The 17278-nt window shown below is 44.6% G+C and overlaps 1 protein-coding gene across 2 annotated transcripts in view; it reads right to left on the bottom strand.

Moving 5' to 3' along the window:
- Positions 1-14141, bottom strand: part of MTR4 (RNA helicase, ATP-dependent, SK12/DOB1 protein) — a 65616-nt gene extending 51475 nt beyond the window's left edge. For both annotated transcript variants that reach the window (XM_086491284.1, XM_086491285.1), the window contains exons 1-2: positions 13803-14141; positions 13307-13507 (exon numbers count right to left, since the gene is read on the bottom strand). In XM_086491284.1, coding sequence (XP_086347410.1) covers positions 13307-13507; positions 13803-14057 — 456 coding nt within the window. In that variant the 5' untranslated portion in view covers positions 14058-14141. The remainder of the gene's footprint in view (positions 1-13306; positions 13508-13802) is intronic.
- Positions 14142-17278: the final 3137 nt, after the last annotated feature.

Below are 17278 nucleotides of genomic sequence, written 5' to 3'. Positions count from 1 at the left end.
GTTTTCTGGGCTGAAACTGCAAACTTCGATGGATCTCACCGTGCGGCGAGGAACAGCTGCGGGAAGGTGAAATCTGCGAGGTTTGGGGGTTCTACTGCGGGTACTGAATGCTGAAAACTGAAAACGCTGGGGTTCCTGATGGTCTTGTCACGCCGGAACTGCAAAAACGCTTGAGTGTCTATGCTGCTCCAAAAACGCTAGGCTGAAAACTGTCTTCCTACTATGGAAACTGCTAACGCTAGGGGATTTGCTGTGTCGTGATGACGCCGGGCTGATTTGTTGAACAAAACGTCAGGGCTGGTCTACTGATGCAAAAACGCTAGTGTAGCTGCTCTGAGGCAAAAACGCTAGGCCTTGCTAGGGATTGATCTTGCTGAGAAGTTGCATGTTGAGCAATGCTCTTGCTGCCTCTTCTGCCAGAAAGCCCTAGCTTTGGTTTGCTTGTATACAAACTTAGCAAAATTGCGCTATCTACTTTCCAACAAAAGTCACTGAAAATAATAAGTGAAAAATGTCAAAAATAGGGAAAATAGGTTAAATGCACTAGAAAATTCCCCTAATGGATTCTGATGGATTCTGATGGGAATACTGATGATCATGTTGTGTGCAACCGGAGGATATGCATCTAATCTAAGTGAAGTGACTGGTCATGCACGGTCTGCGAACAGACTCACAAAAGTGCCAGATCACTCCCTATTCTAGACTGACTTGACTGAACTGAACCCTGATCATGTTGTAGCTTGTCCATGCACACATAGGGTTGGATGTGTCACGTGACAGGAGCACTCATCTTGAGCAAAGTTCAACATTCACTTCCGCAGCACCTTACATTGGTATCAGAGCTTTGGCAGTGTTCCGTATCACTCAAGGAAGGAACCACAGAAATTTTTTTTGCTTGTTGCGGTCGCACGTAACTCAAGTCCTCTTGGGCGTGTCGATTCCTAATCGTGTTTTTGAAGAGTGACAAGAAACCCAAGAAAGAAGGGCTTGTCCAACCTCCCCTTGTGCCTCTTTTCACTCATTGAGAGTGGACCGTGCACTTAGCGGCCGGCCAATCGACGTGAGGTGGGGAAAAAGAAACCTTGGTGTGAGCGCAAGGCCGCCAAAGGGTGCGCCCGCGGAAAAGAGTAGAGCCTAGGTGAAGAGAAGATCCTTCTCTAACACAGATTGCAAGCTAAAGAAGAACCTCAAGACCCTCAAGAACCTCAAGACTCCAGAACCTCAAGACCCTCAAGAACCTCAAGAACCCAAGACCCACAAGAACCCAAGTTTCCTCGTAAACTTCAGAACCCAAGACTTCAGTGGATGGTCATCACCCGAAGCAGAATGGATACTTCGCATGAAGCTGGTGAGCATAGGAGTGGTGAAGAAGACCCCCACCAGGAGGTTTTTCCAACCCTCCCCCTTCCCCATCTACGCCAAGGATTGCACTAACTCCTATGGAGGCTTTCGACAAGATGATAATGGACAGGGAGCTAGAAAACGACGAAGGAATGGCAGCCATAGAGCGTACATACGAAGAACGAATGGCAGCCATAGCTCGTGAACGTGAAGAAAGATTGGCAACCATCGAGCGTAAGTATGAGCAAGCATGCTTGGAAGCCAAAGAAAGACGAGCAGAATTTGATCGCGAGAACAAAGCAAGACAATTAGAATTTGATCGCGAGAACAAAGCAAGAAAAGAAAAGAGCGACCAACACATGAAAGAGTTCTTGCCACTCTTTTCTATTGTGCACGCACAGTTTGAACAGAATCAGGAGAGGGAGACTATCTACGTCTCTTCTTCTCCAAAGCATGACACAAATGAAGAATTGCATGATGATTTGAATGATAAGGATAAGCATGATGATTTGCATGATCAAGATGTGATTTCTCACAGGCATGATGATTTGCAGAAAGATGATGTGATTGTTCACAAGGATGATGTGTTAGTTGATACTTTCTCTAGTGAAGCTAACCTCATTACAGATTCGATCGATCACGAAGAACCGATATTGGCTCTCGAGCCTAGGTCCAAAGAACCCTCACAGGAAGTATTATGTGTTACGGATGATTAGTCAGCACGCACTGTTCGAGTGTTTCATTCGTGATGCTTTCCTGTATTTTAGTCACCGTCCTTATGTGATCCCTTTTCAAAGGCATGACATATTGTACGATGAGCACGATTCACTCATGAATAAGCACGGATGTATTCGGATGATTCATGAAAAGATGAAATGTTTGCATTCAAGGAATTCACATTCCATGTCTCTTCCTTGGCATGACACGGTATCCCAAAGAGCACAAGAAGGATTGAGCATCAAGCATCAGCATTTCCATTGCGATTTGCCACAGTTGATTGATTTAGATCAGAAAGACAAGTGTCGGTTCCATTGTTTGCGTGTGTTTGATGAAGGTTTGGCACTCCGTCTATATGTTCATCTACATTGCATGCACAGTCTTTTAGGAAGACTAGAATTTTTCTAGTCACTTTACATGTAATGGGTATGTTCATGTTTTTGTGTTGCAAGTGGTTTCAAGAATTTTCAGCCTCGAAGATTCTTGAAGAAGGTAGACACATGACTACAGACGAAGTTGAAGCATTGAAGGAGCCACAGATGACTTTGTCTCGCTTTCGGCGCGGCCCAAAGAAGCGAGCGTTGTAGACCTTTATGAAGTTCAAGTATCGCAAGACCCATGCATCAGAGTGGGCCGGCGAAGAGTCCTTTCCAAGATTACAGACGCTGTTGGCGATCTCCCTCGACGCCATACAGTTCGGTACCAGTACCTCACTTTGAAAAGAAGGGGATGTCACCTGCACATCTAACCCTATGTGTACGTGGACAAGCTACTTCACGACATGGGTTCAGTTCAGTTAGATTAGGAAGTCATCTAGCACTTTTGTGAGTCTGTTCGCAGACCGTGCATGTCCGGACACTTAGAGTAGATGCATATCCTCTGGTTGCACACAGCATGATCATCAGATTTCCATCAGAACCCATCAGGAGCATTTTTACACTGCATAGACCTATTTTCCCTATTTTTGATATTTTTCACTTATTATTTTTAACCCTTGAGCACAATTCGGAGCACTCATCTTGAGCACTATCAATAATTCACTCCCTGTCACCAGCATGTGACTACTATCTATCCTTTTCGTTGATTTCTTTCTTATTATTTATTCACTTTCACTTTTTGGAAACACCCCTTTGGAAATCTAACTGCCCTCCATTGCATAGGTAGTGTGGAACTGTTCAGAGGGAGTCCAGGCCCGAGGGCAAGAGAGCACTAAGGTTGGACAAGGACTATGGTTAGCCAAAGTGGGATCATTGACTAGCCAAAGTGGAATCCTTTGCTACAGAGGCTACATTTCAGTTCTTGGTGTGGTTGCACTGTACAAAGAGGGTCAAATGACCTAGAAAGATACAATGGCAGCATCTCCTAAAATTTAGGGAACTGCTATTTTGGGACATGAAAATGTGTTCACGTCATTACCTCCGGAATGACTAGGGAAACATTTTATTACTCTGCCGTGAAGTCAACTCGGCAACCAGTCGGGAGATTTTTAGGCGGCAACCCCGAAACGGAAAATAGCCTGTAAATGTGCCAAGTGGCACATTTCTATGCACTTTCCTCATGCAGGAAGAAGTGACGCTGATTTTAGGAGAAGGGAGGCTCATTTTCAGTTTCTATCATAGGTTGAGAGCTATGGAGTGCTTCCTTTCCCTCTTATGTACAGTGCGGTGCCAGGAGTGATGCCCTGCACGCTACGCACTACCCTCTCTCCCCTCTATGGCAGTATGTTATGCCCCTCTAGTGGGCTTTTCAATTGACCAATGTACAGTTGTGTGGGTTCATGCGCGATTGCCGAGGCAAGAGCCTCTTGCACAAGTACTGGATTAGCTAGCGGCTAATCCTCCGCAAGTACAGGTGATTCGGGAGGTTTCACGTGCGAAATCTCGTCCGGTCAAAGGGCAAGTAGCCCTACAGGTGCGGGAGCTCAAGGACTTGCTACAGATGCGACCGGCACACAAAACGGAGCCCGAAACAGTGAATTACAACCTGCTGTGTATTTTTGCAGGTTTAGGGTTTTGGCCCTAAACGGACCCTAATACCCCCAGGAAGTTCGGGGACGCAAGGGGACCGCTGTACAGGTGATCTGGCGCATTTTCGGGGCAGAAAACAGAGAATTCAGCGTGCTGCAGATTCTCGCCAGGTTTTGCAAAGTGCCCGTATGCGTCGGGAAAGTCATCCAATGCGTGGGAATACTGACTATGAAGGGTCCTAGTACAGTTATGCTGCCGAAATCAGGCTAGAACAGTTGAAATTCAGCCAAGATTGTGTGGGGCAGCTTGTAGGGAACCACAACTTTTATTCCCTCTATTAAAGAATAAAGAAATACCGAAAGGGGCACCTATTTAGGGGCCAATCTGGTGTAGGTCTTCTCATACAGGTGCAATCTAGCACCCTGTATCCCTTTCCCCTTTTGTTGTGTCTTGAAAGTACAGGTAAAGTGGGCGACAAATTAAATGGGTGAAAGCAAATAAGGTTTAAGTCTAAGGTCTACCACCCTTTTTGAAAGTACAGGCCGGTTTCATGGTTCCATCGCCGCAGAGGGATTAAATCACTTTTTCCTATAGAAGTAAGCCTTGGTCTGTTTGGGCTTGAAGACACACGGGATCATATAGACCAGACACAAGAAATTGCAATTATGGCTGACAGACCAGATGATGTGACTGAAGAGGTTTCCTCTTCGTAGGGTCAACAGACACATGAAGTGGGTGAGTCTTCAAGACCACCACAGACGGATGATGATATATTCAGGACCCAGTTGGCTACTGCTGTGGCTATGTTCACACAAGTAATGCAGAACCCGAGGTTTTTAGCCTTTCTGCAACCTCCTCTTCCGTCTCAGCAAGTTGGGTCACTGGATCATATTCAAAAGCCTGTTAAGGCTCAAGCACCGGTGATTCATACTGCAGGGTCAATGGAAACACCTGTACACTTGAGGGAGAACATGCAATCTCCACAACCTGTGCCTAAGTTGCAAGAACAGGTGGCTGAAATGCCAGTCTTTCAAGCTGTACCAGTTCAGCCAGCCACCTTTCAACAGCCTATAGCTGGTTCTAATGGGCAGAGAAGCAACCTACAGGCTATGCAACAAGTCTTCCCACCACCTTCACTACATCCTGGCTATTTTGGAGGTGGATCGGTATTCCAAAGCATGGCTGGTCATGCACCTGGAAATCAATTTTACGCACCAGGAACAGTGTTCGGGGGTGCTCAAACAATGATGTCTAACCCCATGTATAGTGTCATGGGTATGCAACCAGGGTTTCAAAGCACTCAGGGCCAATTTGGGATGCCACATGCAATTTTGGTATGGCTGGAATTACAAATCAACAGCCAAATATGGCATTTCCAGGTCAACTTAATAGCGGCCAAGGAACACAGATGAACCCTAACAGTGTTCCCATGTTTCAGTCACTTCCATATGACAACTTAGCACCGCTGGAGAAGCCAGCTCCGTACAAAGAAGGTGGCAAAGGTGTGGCATTCACGGCCTTTACAGGGTTTGATGACAGGAAGAAGGCTCTCTCATTCCTCCAACAGTTTGACAAGGCCTATGCATGGGGAAACTTTACAGAGGCTTCAAAGGTCCGCAAGGCAGCCACTTTCTTGACAGGGAATGCAGGACAATGGTGGACAACTTTATTGCTTCAAGGGCAAGCTCCGTCCACATGGATTTACTTCAAGCAGATTTTTGTAGCAGCATGGTTATCTGATGACTTTGAAGCAGATGTCATGACAGAATGGCACCAGCTTAATGCTGCCACTTGCAAGAATCTGGATGACTACAATCAGAAGTTTTAGAAAGCTCTACTTCCAGTAACTTCCTATAGGTTTGTGCCATTGACAGAACAGATTGAAAAATATTGTTGTGGCCTACCCAAAGGATTGAGAAAGTACTACACGAAGACCAAAGTCACTACTTTGACGCAGCTCATCGAGGTAGCAAACACTGGCAATGGTTTGCTCAAGGGAGAAGATTGTGAATTTAATACTGGCGTCAAGGAAGGATCAGCCAAGAAAAATTCAACGAAGAAGTACGTTCCCAATAAGGTTCCTAAAGGGACTCAGGAGCCAGCCAACGCAGGGAAACGCAAAGCTACGGCTGAATCAAAAAAGGGACCAGCAAAGAAATGGAAAAGACGTTTTCCTCGCAAGTCGGAAGAGCAAAAGAAGGTCATGAGGTCAGAGAACAAATGCTTTATCTATGAGCAGCCTGGCCACATTGCTTACAATTGTCCTCAAAAGAAAAGGCAAGCTGATTCTGAAGACAAGGAGGACAGGAAAGGAAAGAGGCCCATGGCTGGTCTAGTGCCAGATATGGTGGGCGACAAGCCAAAATCAGATGCAAGTGAGCTTTGCAGAGAATGGGGAAAGGTTAGGGATCAAACAGTGCTTATCTTCTTTGATCCAGGTGCCAAAGCCAACTTCATTTCCCCAGAATTGGCTTCAAAGTTGGGAATCAGACCTGAAGATATGGGGTACACAGCAGAGGCAGGTTTGGCATGTCCTGGCCATACAGAGGCTGTGACACCCATCATCGAAAAGTTGCGCCTACATATCCAGTCCTATGTAGATGCTGAAGAATTTTACATCATACCACTGGACGGATGTGATGTGTTGCTAGGTATTCCTTGGTTGTTTCGTGTACAGGGAATCATGGATGCCTACAACAAAAAGATCACTGTACAGAGCAAGGAAAGACTCACATTCTAGATGTAAAGCTTAAAGGGGAGTCTATTCCCACTGTATCAGCTTCTGCTATTACTTCTGTAATGAAAAAGCATCTTTCTGCGTACTTGGTTTTTGCACGTGAAGTGTCAGATTGTGATGAATCAAATTTATCTGTGTTAGACAAAGAAAGGTCAATGTTTTTACAACAGTATAGTGACTGTTTTTCCGATTCATTACCGTCTCAATTACCGCCAGAGAGACCCGAGGACCATGCGATAGATTTGGTGCCAGGCAGTAGCCCACCAAATAAGCCTCCGTACAGGGTCAGTGCGGCTCAGCAGAAAGAGATAATGAGCCAAGTACAGGAGCTGTTAGAAAAGGGGCTGATTCAGCCCAGTTCATCTCCATTCTGTTCTCCAGTGTTGTTGGTGTAGAAAAAGGATGGCTCATGGCGTATGTGCATCAACTACCGAGCACTGAACAAGAATACCATCAAGAATAGGTTCCCTATACCTAGAATTGATGATATTTTGGACAAATTAGAAGGAGCAGCTATGTTTAGCAGGATAGATCTAAAGAGTGGGTACCATCAGATCCGCATTAGATCAGAGGATGTGCACAAGACTGCTTTTAGAACGACGTTTGGCCTTTATGAATTTTTAGTGATGCCCTTTGGTCTCACAAATGCTCCTGGTACGTTCAATAGGATGATGGACAGAATTTTCCGTCCACACAAGCAGTTTGTTGGTACATTCTTTGACGACATGATAGTCAACTCAAAGAATGAAGAGGAGCATAGGCATCACTTGGCCATTGTGTTCAAAGAGCTACGCAGCCATAGGTTGCTCATCACTGCAAAGAAAAGTGAATTTTTCCTGGAAGAGATTCACTTTCTAAGACACATTGTCTCAAAGGATGGTGTCAGAATGGATCCTGCTAAAGTTGAAGCAATCAAGTCATGGCCGGATTTGAAGACGGTGCACGATGTCCGAAGCTTCTTGGGACTATGCTCCTATTACAGAAGGTTTATCCGAAATTTCGCTGAGATTGCTTCACCTTTACATGCTCTTCAAAAGAAGGCAGTCACCTTTAGATGGACACAAAGAGATTTCAGCTTTTAATCTCTTAAAGGAAAAGATAACTTCAGATCCAGTCATTGTGTTGCCAGATCTTGGGAAGTCATTTGTGGTCTAGTGTGACGCATGTGGTAGTAGCATTGGTGCAGTGCTAATGCAAGATGGCAGGGTAGTAGCCTATGAGAGTAGAATCTTGCAAGGGCCAGAAAAGACTATGCAAGTCTATGAAAAAGAACTGCAGGCCGTGATTCATGCGCTCTTAAGTTGGAAACACTACCTGCTAGGTGCAGATTTCGTTGTCCAAACGGATCATCAGACCTTGCGATACTTCTTGACACAGGCAAAGTTATCTGAGAAGCATATGAGATGGGCAAATATCTTGTCCATGTTCCATTTTCAGATTGTGCATGTGGAAGGCAAGAAGAACGTTGTGGCTGATGCCTTGTCAAGGAAGCCACAAATTTCAACTGTGTCAATTCCTTATCATCATGAGCTTGATGATATGAGGGAACAGTATGCAAATGATGAAGATTTTGCAAGGGTCTTCAAGCAGCTAATGGATGGACAACGTCATGAACACTATCTTCTCAAAGATGGGTTCATGATGATGCATGGCAGATTGTGTGTCCCAAAGCCATTGCGACGCAAAGTTATGGAAGAGAGTCATGCCCCACCATATGCAGGGCATCGTGGTATCGATGCTACAGTTAAAGCGGTTGAGACATTCTTCTATTGGCCTACATTGAGAAGAGATGTGGATGCCTTTGTGCGAGAATGCCTAATATGCCAGAAGGTCAAGTTTGACAGGCAAAAGGCACCAGGGTTATTGCAACCACTACCTATTCCAGATAAACCATGGGAAAGTATTGCTATGGATTTTATCTTTGATCTTCCGAGAACACAGACAGGAAACGATGGTATTTGGACCATCATTTGCAAATTCAGCAAGCAGGCTCATTTTATTCCTGTCAGGAAGAAGATAAAGCCAGATCAGATGGCACGCTTGTTTATGAGCAATATTTTCAAGTATCATGGCATGCCACAATCGATTGTTAGCGATCGTGATCCACACATGACAAGTTTGTTCTGAAGAGGCTTGTTTGAATATGGACACAACGCTCAAATTCTCTTCGTCATTTCATCCTCAAACAGATGGGCAGTCAGAAGAGGCAAATTCTACTGTGTTAGATCTGCTGAAGTGCTATGTGTCAAAGCATAAAGGAAAGTGGAAGCAGTATTTGCCATTGGTGGAGTATGCATACAATAATACAGTGCATTCATCAGCTGGCAAGGCACCTTGTGAGATAGTTGAAGGTGGCAAGAAAGTTCCTCCCATACCGCCTTTTATAGAGGAGGGAAAGTAATATTATGGAAAAGCGCTCATCATGACGGTGCGAGACCTATGGGGCGACGCTCCGGATAGCGGCGTGGAATTGTAATGGATCATATAGGCTAGATGTAGGTGCCTTTGAAGACAGCTTTAGGGACAAAGACATAGTTTTCTAATCAGAGACACACCAGATACCGGGACAACTTATGCCACATGTGAAGGGGTATTTATGGGAAACAGCTGGTCGACCAGACGAGATCTCTACGAGGTAGCCGGGGTTCAAGAGGAGTAGCAGTCTTATTTAAGGAGGAGCTGAAACCACTACTACAGGTTATCAGGAAAGATGAACAAGCAAGGTATATGTGGGTGAGAATGAGAGCCGAGACAGGTAGATTTCTATATATCGCTATATGCTACTTCCCTCCAAGCACATCGGTCTACTCCTCACCTAAAGGACAGTCCCCTTTCTCCATATTGAATAATGACATATGGGAGTTCTCTAGAGATGGAGACATCGTTCTCTTAGGAGACTTTAATGCTCGAACGGCCAACTCTCAAGCAGTATTCTATGATACTTCCGAGGAAATGCTCAGAGAAGTGGATCTATCACAGGAGGGGCTTACTAGAAACTCACAGGATAAAGAACACACTAAATATGGGAGACATCTCATGGAGATGGCAACTACACATGGTTTGGCCATACTTAATGGTCTAGAGAATTTCCCTTTATCTGGGGGATTCACATGCTTCCCGCACAGGCATGGGGCCAGTACAGTGGATTATGTCATGACTTCACCAAGCTTTATTTCTAGTATCGAGGACTTTAAGGTGGGACCCAGACCGGTTGGGATTGCAGTAGATCATGCTCTCTTGACCTTATCAATCTCCTTCCAATACAATGCCTCTCAAGTACAAAGGAAGAAGACACACACAAGATATACTTTCACGCCAGAGACTGACTCAGTCTATGTGGAAAAGATCTATAATAGGATGTGGGCAGCTGAGCCAGTATATATTGTAGAGGAGATTACTTCTCAGCTAACAGAGATACTACATGAAGCAGCACAAGAGGCATATCCACATACTCAGCTTGATCAGAAGAGAGGATCTGGGAACATGCCTCAAAACAGTTGGTACGACGAGGAATGCAAAGAGACGAGAACCCAGCACCAGAAAGAACTTACATTTGCGATCATCACATATAAGCAGTCTCGGATTGCTCTTCAGCGTATAGTACGTCGCAAGAAAAGGGCATTTTTAGCCAAGCTGGAGAAGGATTTATATCAGCTCTTCTTGAGTCAGGACTCACATGAGCTCTTCTTGAGTCAGGACTCACATGAGGCCTGGCGTTTATTTCACGAGCACTCATCGCCTCCGACAATTACTTCTCCTGAGATTTGGGGTCAATATGTAACATCATTATATACGGTATCTGGACACCCTCCATTACCAGATCCGCTAGAGCCATGCCCTGCTACTAGTACTTTCTTTACTACGGAAATGGTGGAAAAAGCCATTGATAAGATGAAAACAAGAAGAGCATATGATCATGAGGGTTTAGTAGCAGAACATCTAATCCATGCAAGGGATCTACTTTCAGAAGTCCTTGCTCGTCTGTTTAATCAGGTCATGTGTGAAGGATTACCTGAATCTTGGAAATTATCTACTATCGTACCTATTTTCAAGTCAGGGGATCCTATGATACCCGGGAACTACCGTACCATTATGGTGGGTCACACATTGACCCGACTGTACGCATCCATTCTGGAACAAAAATTGAGTAGATGGGCAGAGAATGAGGGCATAAGGGCAACAAGACAAGCTGAATTCAGGAGGGGTTATTCCACTTTGGATCATATTCTTACGCTCAGAGCCATTATTGAGGAAGGAAGAGCAAGCGGGAGGAGGATGTATTGTTGCTTTGTGGATTTTCGGAAAGCTTTTGATACAGTACCAAGGGCCAGATTGATGCGCAGAATGCAAGAGTTAGGGGTCCCCAAAGAGGTTATATGGGGGATCATGGCCTTATACGGGTCAGTAACTGGTTATGTATGTACTCCAGAAGGGGATTCCGACATTGTTCATTCCACTGTTGGAGTAAAGCAGGGATGCCCACTGTCCCCTACTTTATTTGGTATGTATATAGATGAGGTATCAGATTACATTGATAGAGAGGGTGACAGAGGTGCTCAACTTGCAGGGTCATGGATCCCTTTGTTGTTGTATGCAGATGATATTGTATTGATAGCAGAATCACCAGATGGAATGCAGAGGCAGTTAGATGTATTACATAAATTCGCGGAAGACAGCGGACTGTCGGTAAACTTGGGTAAAACCAAAGTTATGGTGTTTAACACCACACCACAGTGGGTCAGGAGATCGGCACCTACATTTGCTTATGGCCAGGATACAGTAGAGTACATAGATGCATACACATACCTTGGTGTGGTATTTACAGGACCGAAGTTTACTCTTAAGAAAGCAGCGGATGCTAGATTGTCCAGAGCCTCTGCGGCCTTGGGAGGGTTGGAGAGGATGTGTTCACAAGTGCAGTTTCAGGAACCACGAACAAAACTTTGGCTCTTTGATACTGTGGTGGCTTCGGCTATGCTTTATGGGGTCCAAATTTGGGGACCATCTGTGGATCAGGATAATTGGAAGTCAATGGAGAGACCTTCGGTATCTATGATTTCCCAAATGATTAGAGCCAAGGCCTCCGTACCACACGCGATTACTCGAGCGGAACTAGCTGCCCCCTCCGATAGAATTGAAGCTCTTACCAGAGCAGTGTCCTTTATACATGGTTTGTGGGATACAAATAATTGCCGATATACTAGATTGGCCCTCGAATCCTCTCGACAATTAGCAATGAAAGGAGATACATCATGCTGGTATGCGCAATTGTCCTCGTGGTTTCAGAGACATGGGTTCAGTATGGAAAGATTACCCCCCTTTCCATACTCTCTTGAGGCTCCATCACTGGCAATCACACTAACGGAGATTAATAAAATCATCCGCCACGATCTTATACGGTTGGACACCAAGAGGACATGGGTAGACCCTACACAAGAATTGGGCACGAAGATGGCCGACTACAAAGAAAACTTCCTACAGCTATCTGAAGATGGTTTTGTGATTCGCCCAAGCTACATGGATACCCACCTGTCTCATGGTTTGAGATGTGCTATTGGTCAGATTCGTACATCCTCACACCAGCTAGAAATTGAATTTGGTAGATTTAGGGGAATCCCACCTGAGAGCAGAATTTGCAAGTTGTGCGGAATGGAGCCGGAGACAGAATTACATTACATATGTCATTGCACCGTATACTATGAGATACGTGGGCGTTTCCATTGCCTATTTAAAGAAGGCTTTGGACCTCTAGATAGAGTCATGCAATACCAAGATCAAAGGTGCTTAGGCCTGTACCTACTGGAACTACATCGGCACAGGGATAATCTAATGAGAAGACAAAGAGCACTACAGCCTCAGAGGCAGATCACAGATTTCTTCGGATCGAGAGAAGCAGGAATGGAAGGAGAAGCAAGAGGCCAGCAGCGAGCACAAAGGAGTACCCACATTCATACCAAAGGCACCCTCATTGACAGGGCGATCGAGCTTAGGAAATCGAGACGACCACGACCGAGATGCAGAAGCACACTTCACCGGAGGAGACTACAACAAAGGATTAGAAGCATTCTAGCCAGACACCTAGAATGCTCCTAAGAAGTTTATCTGTATTTAGTTTTTCGCATTTATTTTCACACTTTCACACTTTTCAGACATTGTAACAGATTCACCACTTTTGTATCAGTTTGGTCTCATAGGTCACTCTGGCCTTTTGAAGACGTTAATACAACATTTCATCTCTCTCTCTCTCTCTCTCTCTCTCTCTCTCTCTCTCTCTCTCTCTCTCTCTCTCTCTCTCTCTCTCTCTCTCTCTCTCTCTCTCTCTCTCTCTCTCTCTCTCTCTAAAAAAAAGTCTACCTGTCCCATTGTATTACATAAGAGCAACAAAAAAGGCATTACAGGATACGGTCATTAGCCAGATATCAAGATACATCAAATGTCAAAAGAACCCTCCTGATATGTAGGTGGATGAAAAGCTGAGGGGAAAAACATAACGGCAATACAAGAATAAAAGATACATGTAAATGGGATAAAACAAGACACATACCAAACACGAAGCATTCTCCGAGATTGTAACATCCCCAGTCATCAGTCCCACATCAGAGAATTCTTCCGACAACTCTCGAAACTTTTGATTGCTCAATGCCTTTATCGGTGAGGTATAAATCACGCGCTGGTTGTCTCGCAGTGATAAAGCAATGGCGTACTCCGCTACGACAGTTTTGCCAGCTGATGTATGAGCCGACACCTGTAGGCACAAGCACAAACATCAAAAGAGCTAAAAGTGACGAGTCTACACTTGTTGAAAAGCAAAAAATAAGCATGCTCTGATATTCGACAAATGCATGCTTGATTGTGCAAACAAGGGCCAGTGAGAAAAATATTATGAATCTCTTGCGAAAGCATGAACATTCAAGCAGGCTCTGTGCTGTCATCGGATGTGTACGACCCATCCATACTACATCAAAAAGCTCCTCTTTTCCTTTTGTCTAGAGCTTCTCGCAATCGAAGAGGAAGCACAAAATTTAGTCGCGAGGAAGTACCAAAACGGATTCACCGGACTCAAGGCAGCGAATGGCCTCCTGCTGGAAGGGGTCGAGAGTGAAGGGGTACTCCTTAGCGGGCTTGCAGGAGGAAGAAGAAGAGCGCCGTGCAGGAGATGCAGGGTAATATTCTGGTGGGTACGACACTTCGTGAAGGCAAGTGTATTCTGAGCTGTCGACGTCCATAGAGCTCTTACCGCTGCTGCTCTGCTCTTTGTTGGCAAGCGAGCTGTTGCTAGTTACCGCCATTCGCATTAGTGCCCTTCAAGGCTTCGCATGTAATAAATCTTTAAAAGCGCCCTTCTAAAACATGCCGACCTGCATTTACATTACCCTGAAGCCCTTCTTCCCTTCTTTGACTCTCGAGCCCTTCGTATGAAGGCCACTTTGAGGCAACGCCGGTGTTTTTAAGGGAGAAGGAAAAATCTGCCCATCCTCATGGAAGGATCCTAATCCCACTCTTTTGTCATTAGAAGGGCAACCCTTAGGAAAGCCCTTCGTGGAGTTTAACTAAGGTCAAGGCCCACCAATGGTAGGAGTGGAGATATTTGCATTTTACATATTAACAGGAATTAAAAGTAGATGAGGGGGATCCGGGTCTGTGGTTAAGCCATTCATAATTTGGTAATTTTCTAAATTCTAATGGGAAATGGGCCAATGGCTATTGCTAAGTTCTAACTTAACCTAATGGGAAATGGGTGACTCAGTGCTCACCCAAAATTTAGAACGAGCCAGACTCCAGACTGTGGCACGAGCATCGTGAGTGTAACTCTTGCTCTCAGCCTCTTTCTGTAGGTGCCTGTAGGGATTTGGAAAGATATCGGGTGTCGATGGTCACAAAGGCGGCTAACATCATCCCCACACACAACAAAGGAACTGCAGCAAAAGAGGAGAAAGAAATGTGGGATTTGCTACGTCAACGCATGAGAGAGTTGGAAGGTCTTGTGACAACACGAAGTGTCACAAACTGTGACGTGGCATGCCCACAACACACATACACGCTTTCTGCTGCCTACACCCAAAATTCAGTTGATTGCTGATGTGGCACTGTTGTACGGATAGGGTCTCGTAAATTTCGGCGAAGATCGCGGAGCTGCCACGTGGCAGGTTATACGGACGCCAACGAAAATTGCGAAGACTAAATTGCGGCAGATTTGCTTTTTGGGCATGCTTTTTGGAAATCTCACGCAATCTTTAAAAGCTGCTTTATTTTACATTAAGCAAGAATGAGAGAGAAAGAGTCTCTTGCTTTATTTTTCGAGGAGCTTTTAACTTGAAGCTTTTGGGGGTTTCTGATTTTCAGCTTTTCGGGGCTCTGCTTTTAGCATCCCTTTGTATTCTTTAAATAAGCAGGCAGGGCCTCACAACTCAGAGCATCTAGACAGAGTCTGAGTGTGAACGCCTGCCCGCACTCTTGTACTTTGAACACATATTAATACATAAAGAAATATCGAAAGGGGCGCCAGTCTTTGGGGCCAATATCTCTACGCACAGAACTCGGTCAGGCCAGTGTTGAATCAATTGTGAACTAGTCTTGCTTGGTGGGCCTTGCGATATAACAACTATAGAATATAACAGGACATATGAAAGTTGATATTTACCATCTAGCACTAACAGAAACAAGATTGTGACTAACTCGACAACGACGACATTGCCTGAGAGGAAATACATTTAGAAATATTATTATATTTTTGGTTAGAGACAGTTAAGTGGCGTCAATTAATAGAGATTATAGGGGTGATTTTTAAGAGAGTTAGTTGAGTTTTAAAGAAAAGCACGCACATTTTAAAATTTTTATTGTGTTCATGGGAGGATACAAAGTCAAGTGCATCAATGAACTGCAACAAGAAATGAGGTGCTTTACTGACCTGCAATGTTGTACTTGTGCTTTTCAATTGTCCAATCTATAGGCTAATATTTGAGTCAAGCTACAAAAAAGCAATGTGAATAGTTAAACATATCGTCTTATAATGAAACCTCACAAACTGAAAGTACAAAATATATAGTGCACGTCATGCAGAGGTGCCATACAAAAGTATGGTGGAGAGCTGGCACTGTGGTCTCTCCAAAACATTATAAGAAACAGAAGCCGTGCCCTGCCCCGTAGCGTTTATGTGTTGCGCCAAGCAAACGCATGCGCATGGGAAATTGGATGCAAATAACGGACCTTGTAGTGTGGTCGAGTTGGAGACGCGCTTGCAATCACAATGTCCAATGTTGTGAATATATGTCCTCCCTGCCATACACAAAACACACATTAAGACAAATACAGAAGATGTAGGATATTGATTAAGCTTAAAGAGAAGCAGATGTAACTTTATGTTCTATGTCCTTTGATCAATATTAGCTTCTCGCTTTCTCTCTCTGTGTGTGTGTGTGTGTGTGTGTGTGTGTGTTGTAAGCTACTTCCGTAAGCAATTTTGTCTTTTTTGCCTCCATGTTGACTAGCCTGCGTTATGTATCCTCCTTTCTAATTGTCCATGATAATGGGCGTCTTGAGTTCGATGTCCCCATAGCAGAAGGAACCATATTCACTCTATTGCATGCACATCGAATTCACTACCATGTGCTATCCAGAAACTATAAGTGGAATTAAGGGCGAGAATCATGCAAGGGTGAACATACGAGGAGATGCATACTAAGCTTTACCAATCAACTTTGTTGCCAGAGCTAGTGCCCGCCCCCCGCCCGCCTTGGAACAGTTTCTACTACCATACCCTTTTCAGTGTGAAGTGCGAAGATCGTGTTTTTGGTTGTTGCAACCTGATTTGTTGAGACAACCTGATTTGTTGAGGCAGTTCTGTGAGCTTTATCTCCACCTCCGTCTAAACTAGTGAAGGAAAAAGCTTTCAAAGCACGAACTTGTACCGACGGATCATGTGAACCCACCCTAAACAGGGGATGCCAATTGCCCATTAGATGGCGGCCAATCTGGACAATTTGACTGTGTAAGTGTTGTCCTGATTTAATCACCACGTTATACAACTGTCGACCCATCATAATATAATGGATCTATTAGTCACTACTAATTATTAGCTGCCTCATCGTAAGAAATGGTCATCTGCAAGTGAGTGCTCGTGCTCTCTCATCTCAGCTTGGTCTCCACGATCTTCATAAAGAAGAGGAGAATCACGAAGAGGAGAAGACGAGAGAGAGAGAGAGAGAGAGAGAGAGAGAGAGAGAGAGAGAGAGCTCTTGAGTGACAAGTGCTACGTTCAGTTCAACTTGGTGCCGAGGATGTACAGATTTCCCGTGGTGTTCATGACAATGGTAGAGCTTTGATGAGCCAACATATGTGCTTGTACCGGGCTAGCACCTGCACACAAACCATACAACTACTTCCAGCCTCTACAACAGCAATTGGGCTTCTGAATTTTATACCCTTAACTACATCAGAAGTAACGATTTCAATTGCCAGCTCTCTATATTCTAAATGCATTAACTGCACCAGCGTCATCTACAAACAAGATGGCTCA

Source organism: Adiantum capillus-veneris, chromosome 19 (genome assembly GCF_014529385.1).
Source record: "Adiantum capillus-veneris isolate H3 chromosome 19, ASM1452938v2, whole genome shotgun sequence".
NCBI lineage: Eukaryota > Viridiplantae > Streptophyta > Polypodiopsida > Polypodiales > Pteridaceae > Adiantum > Adiantum capillus-veneris.
This window is presented reverse-complemented; position numbering and strand designations above follow the sequence as displayed.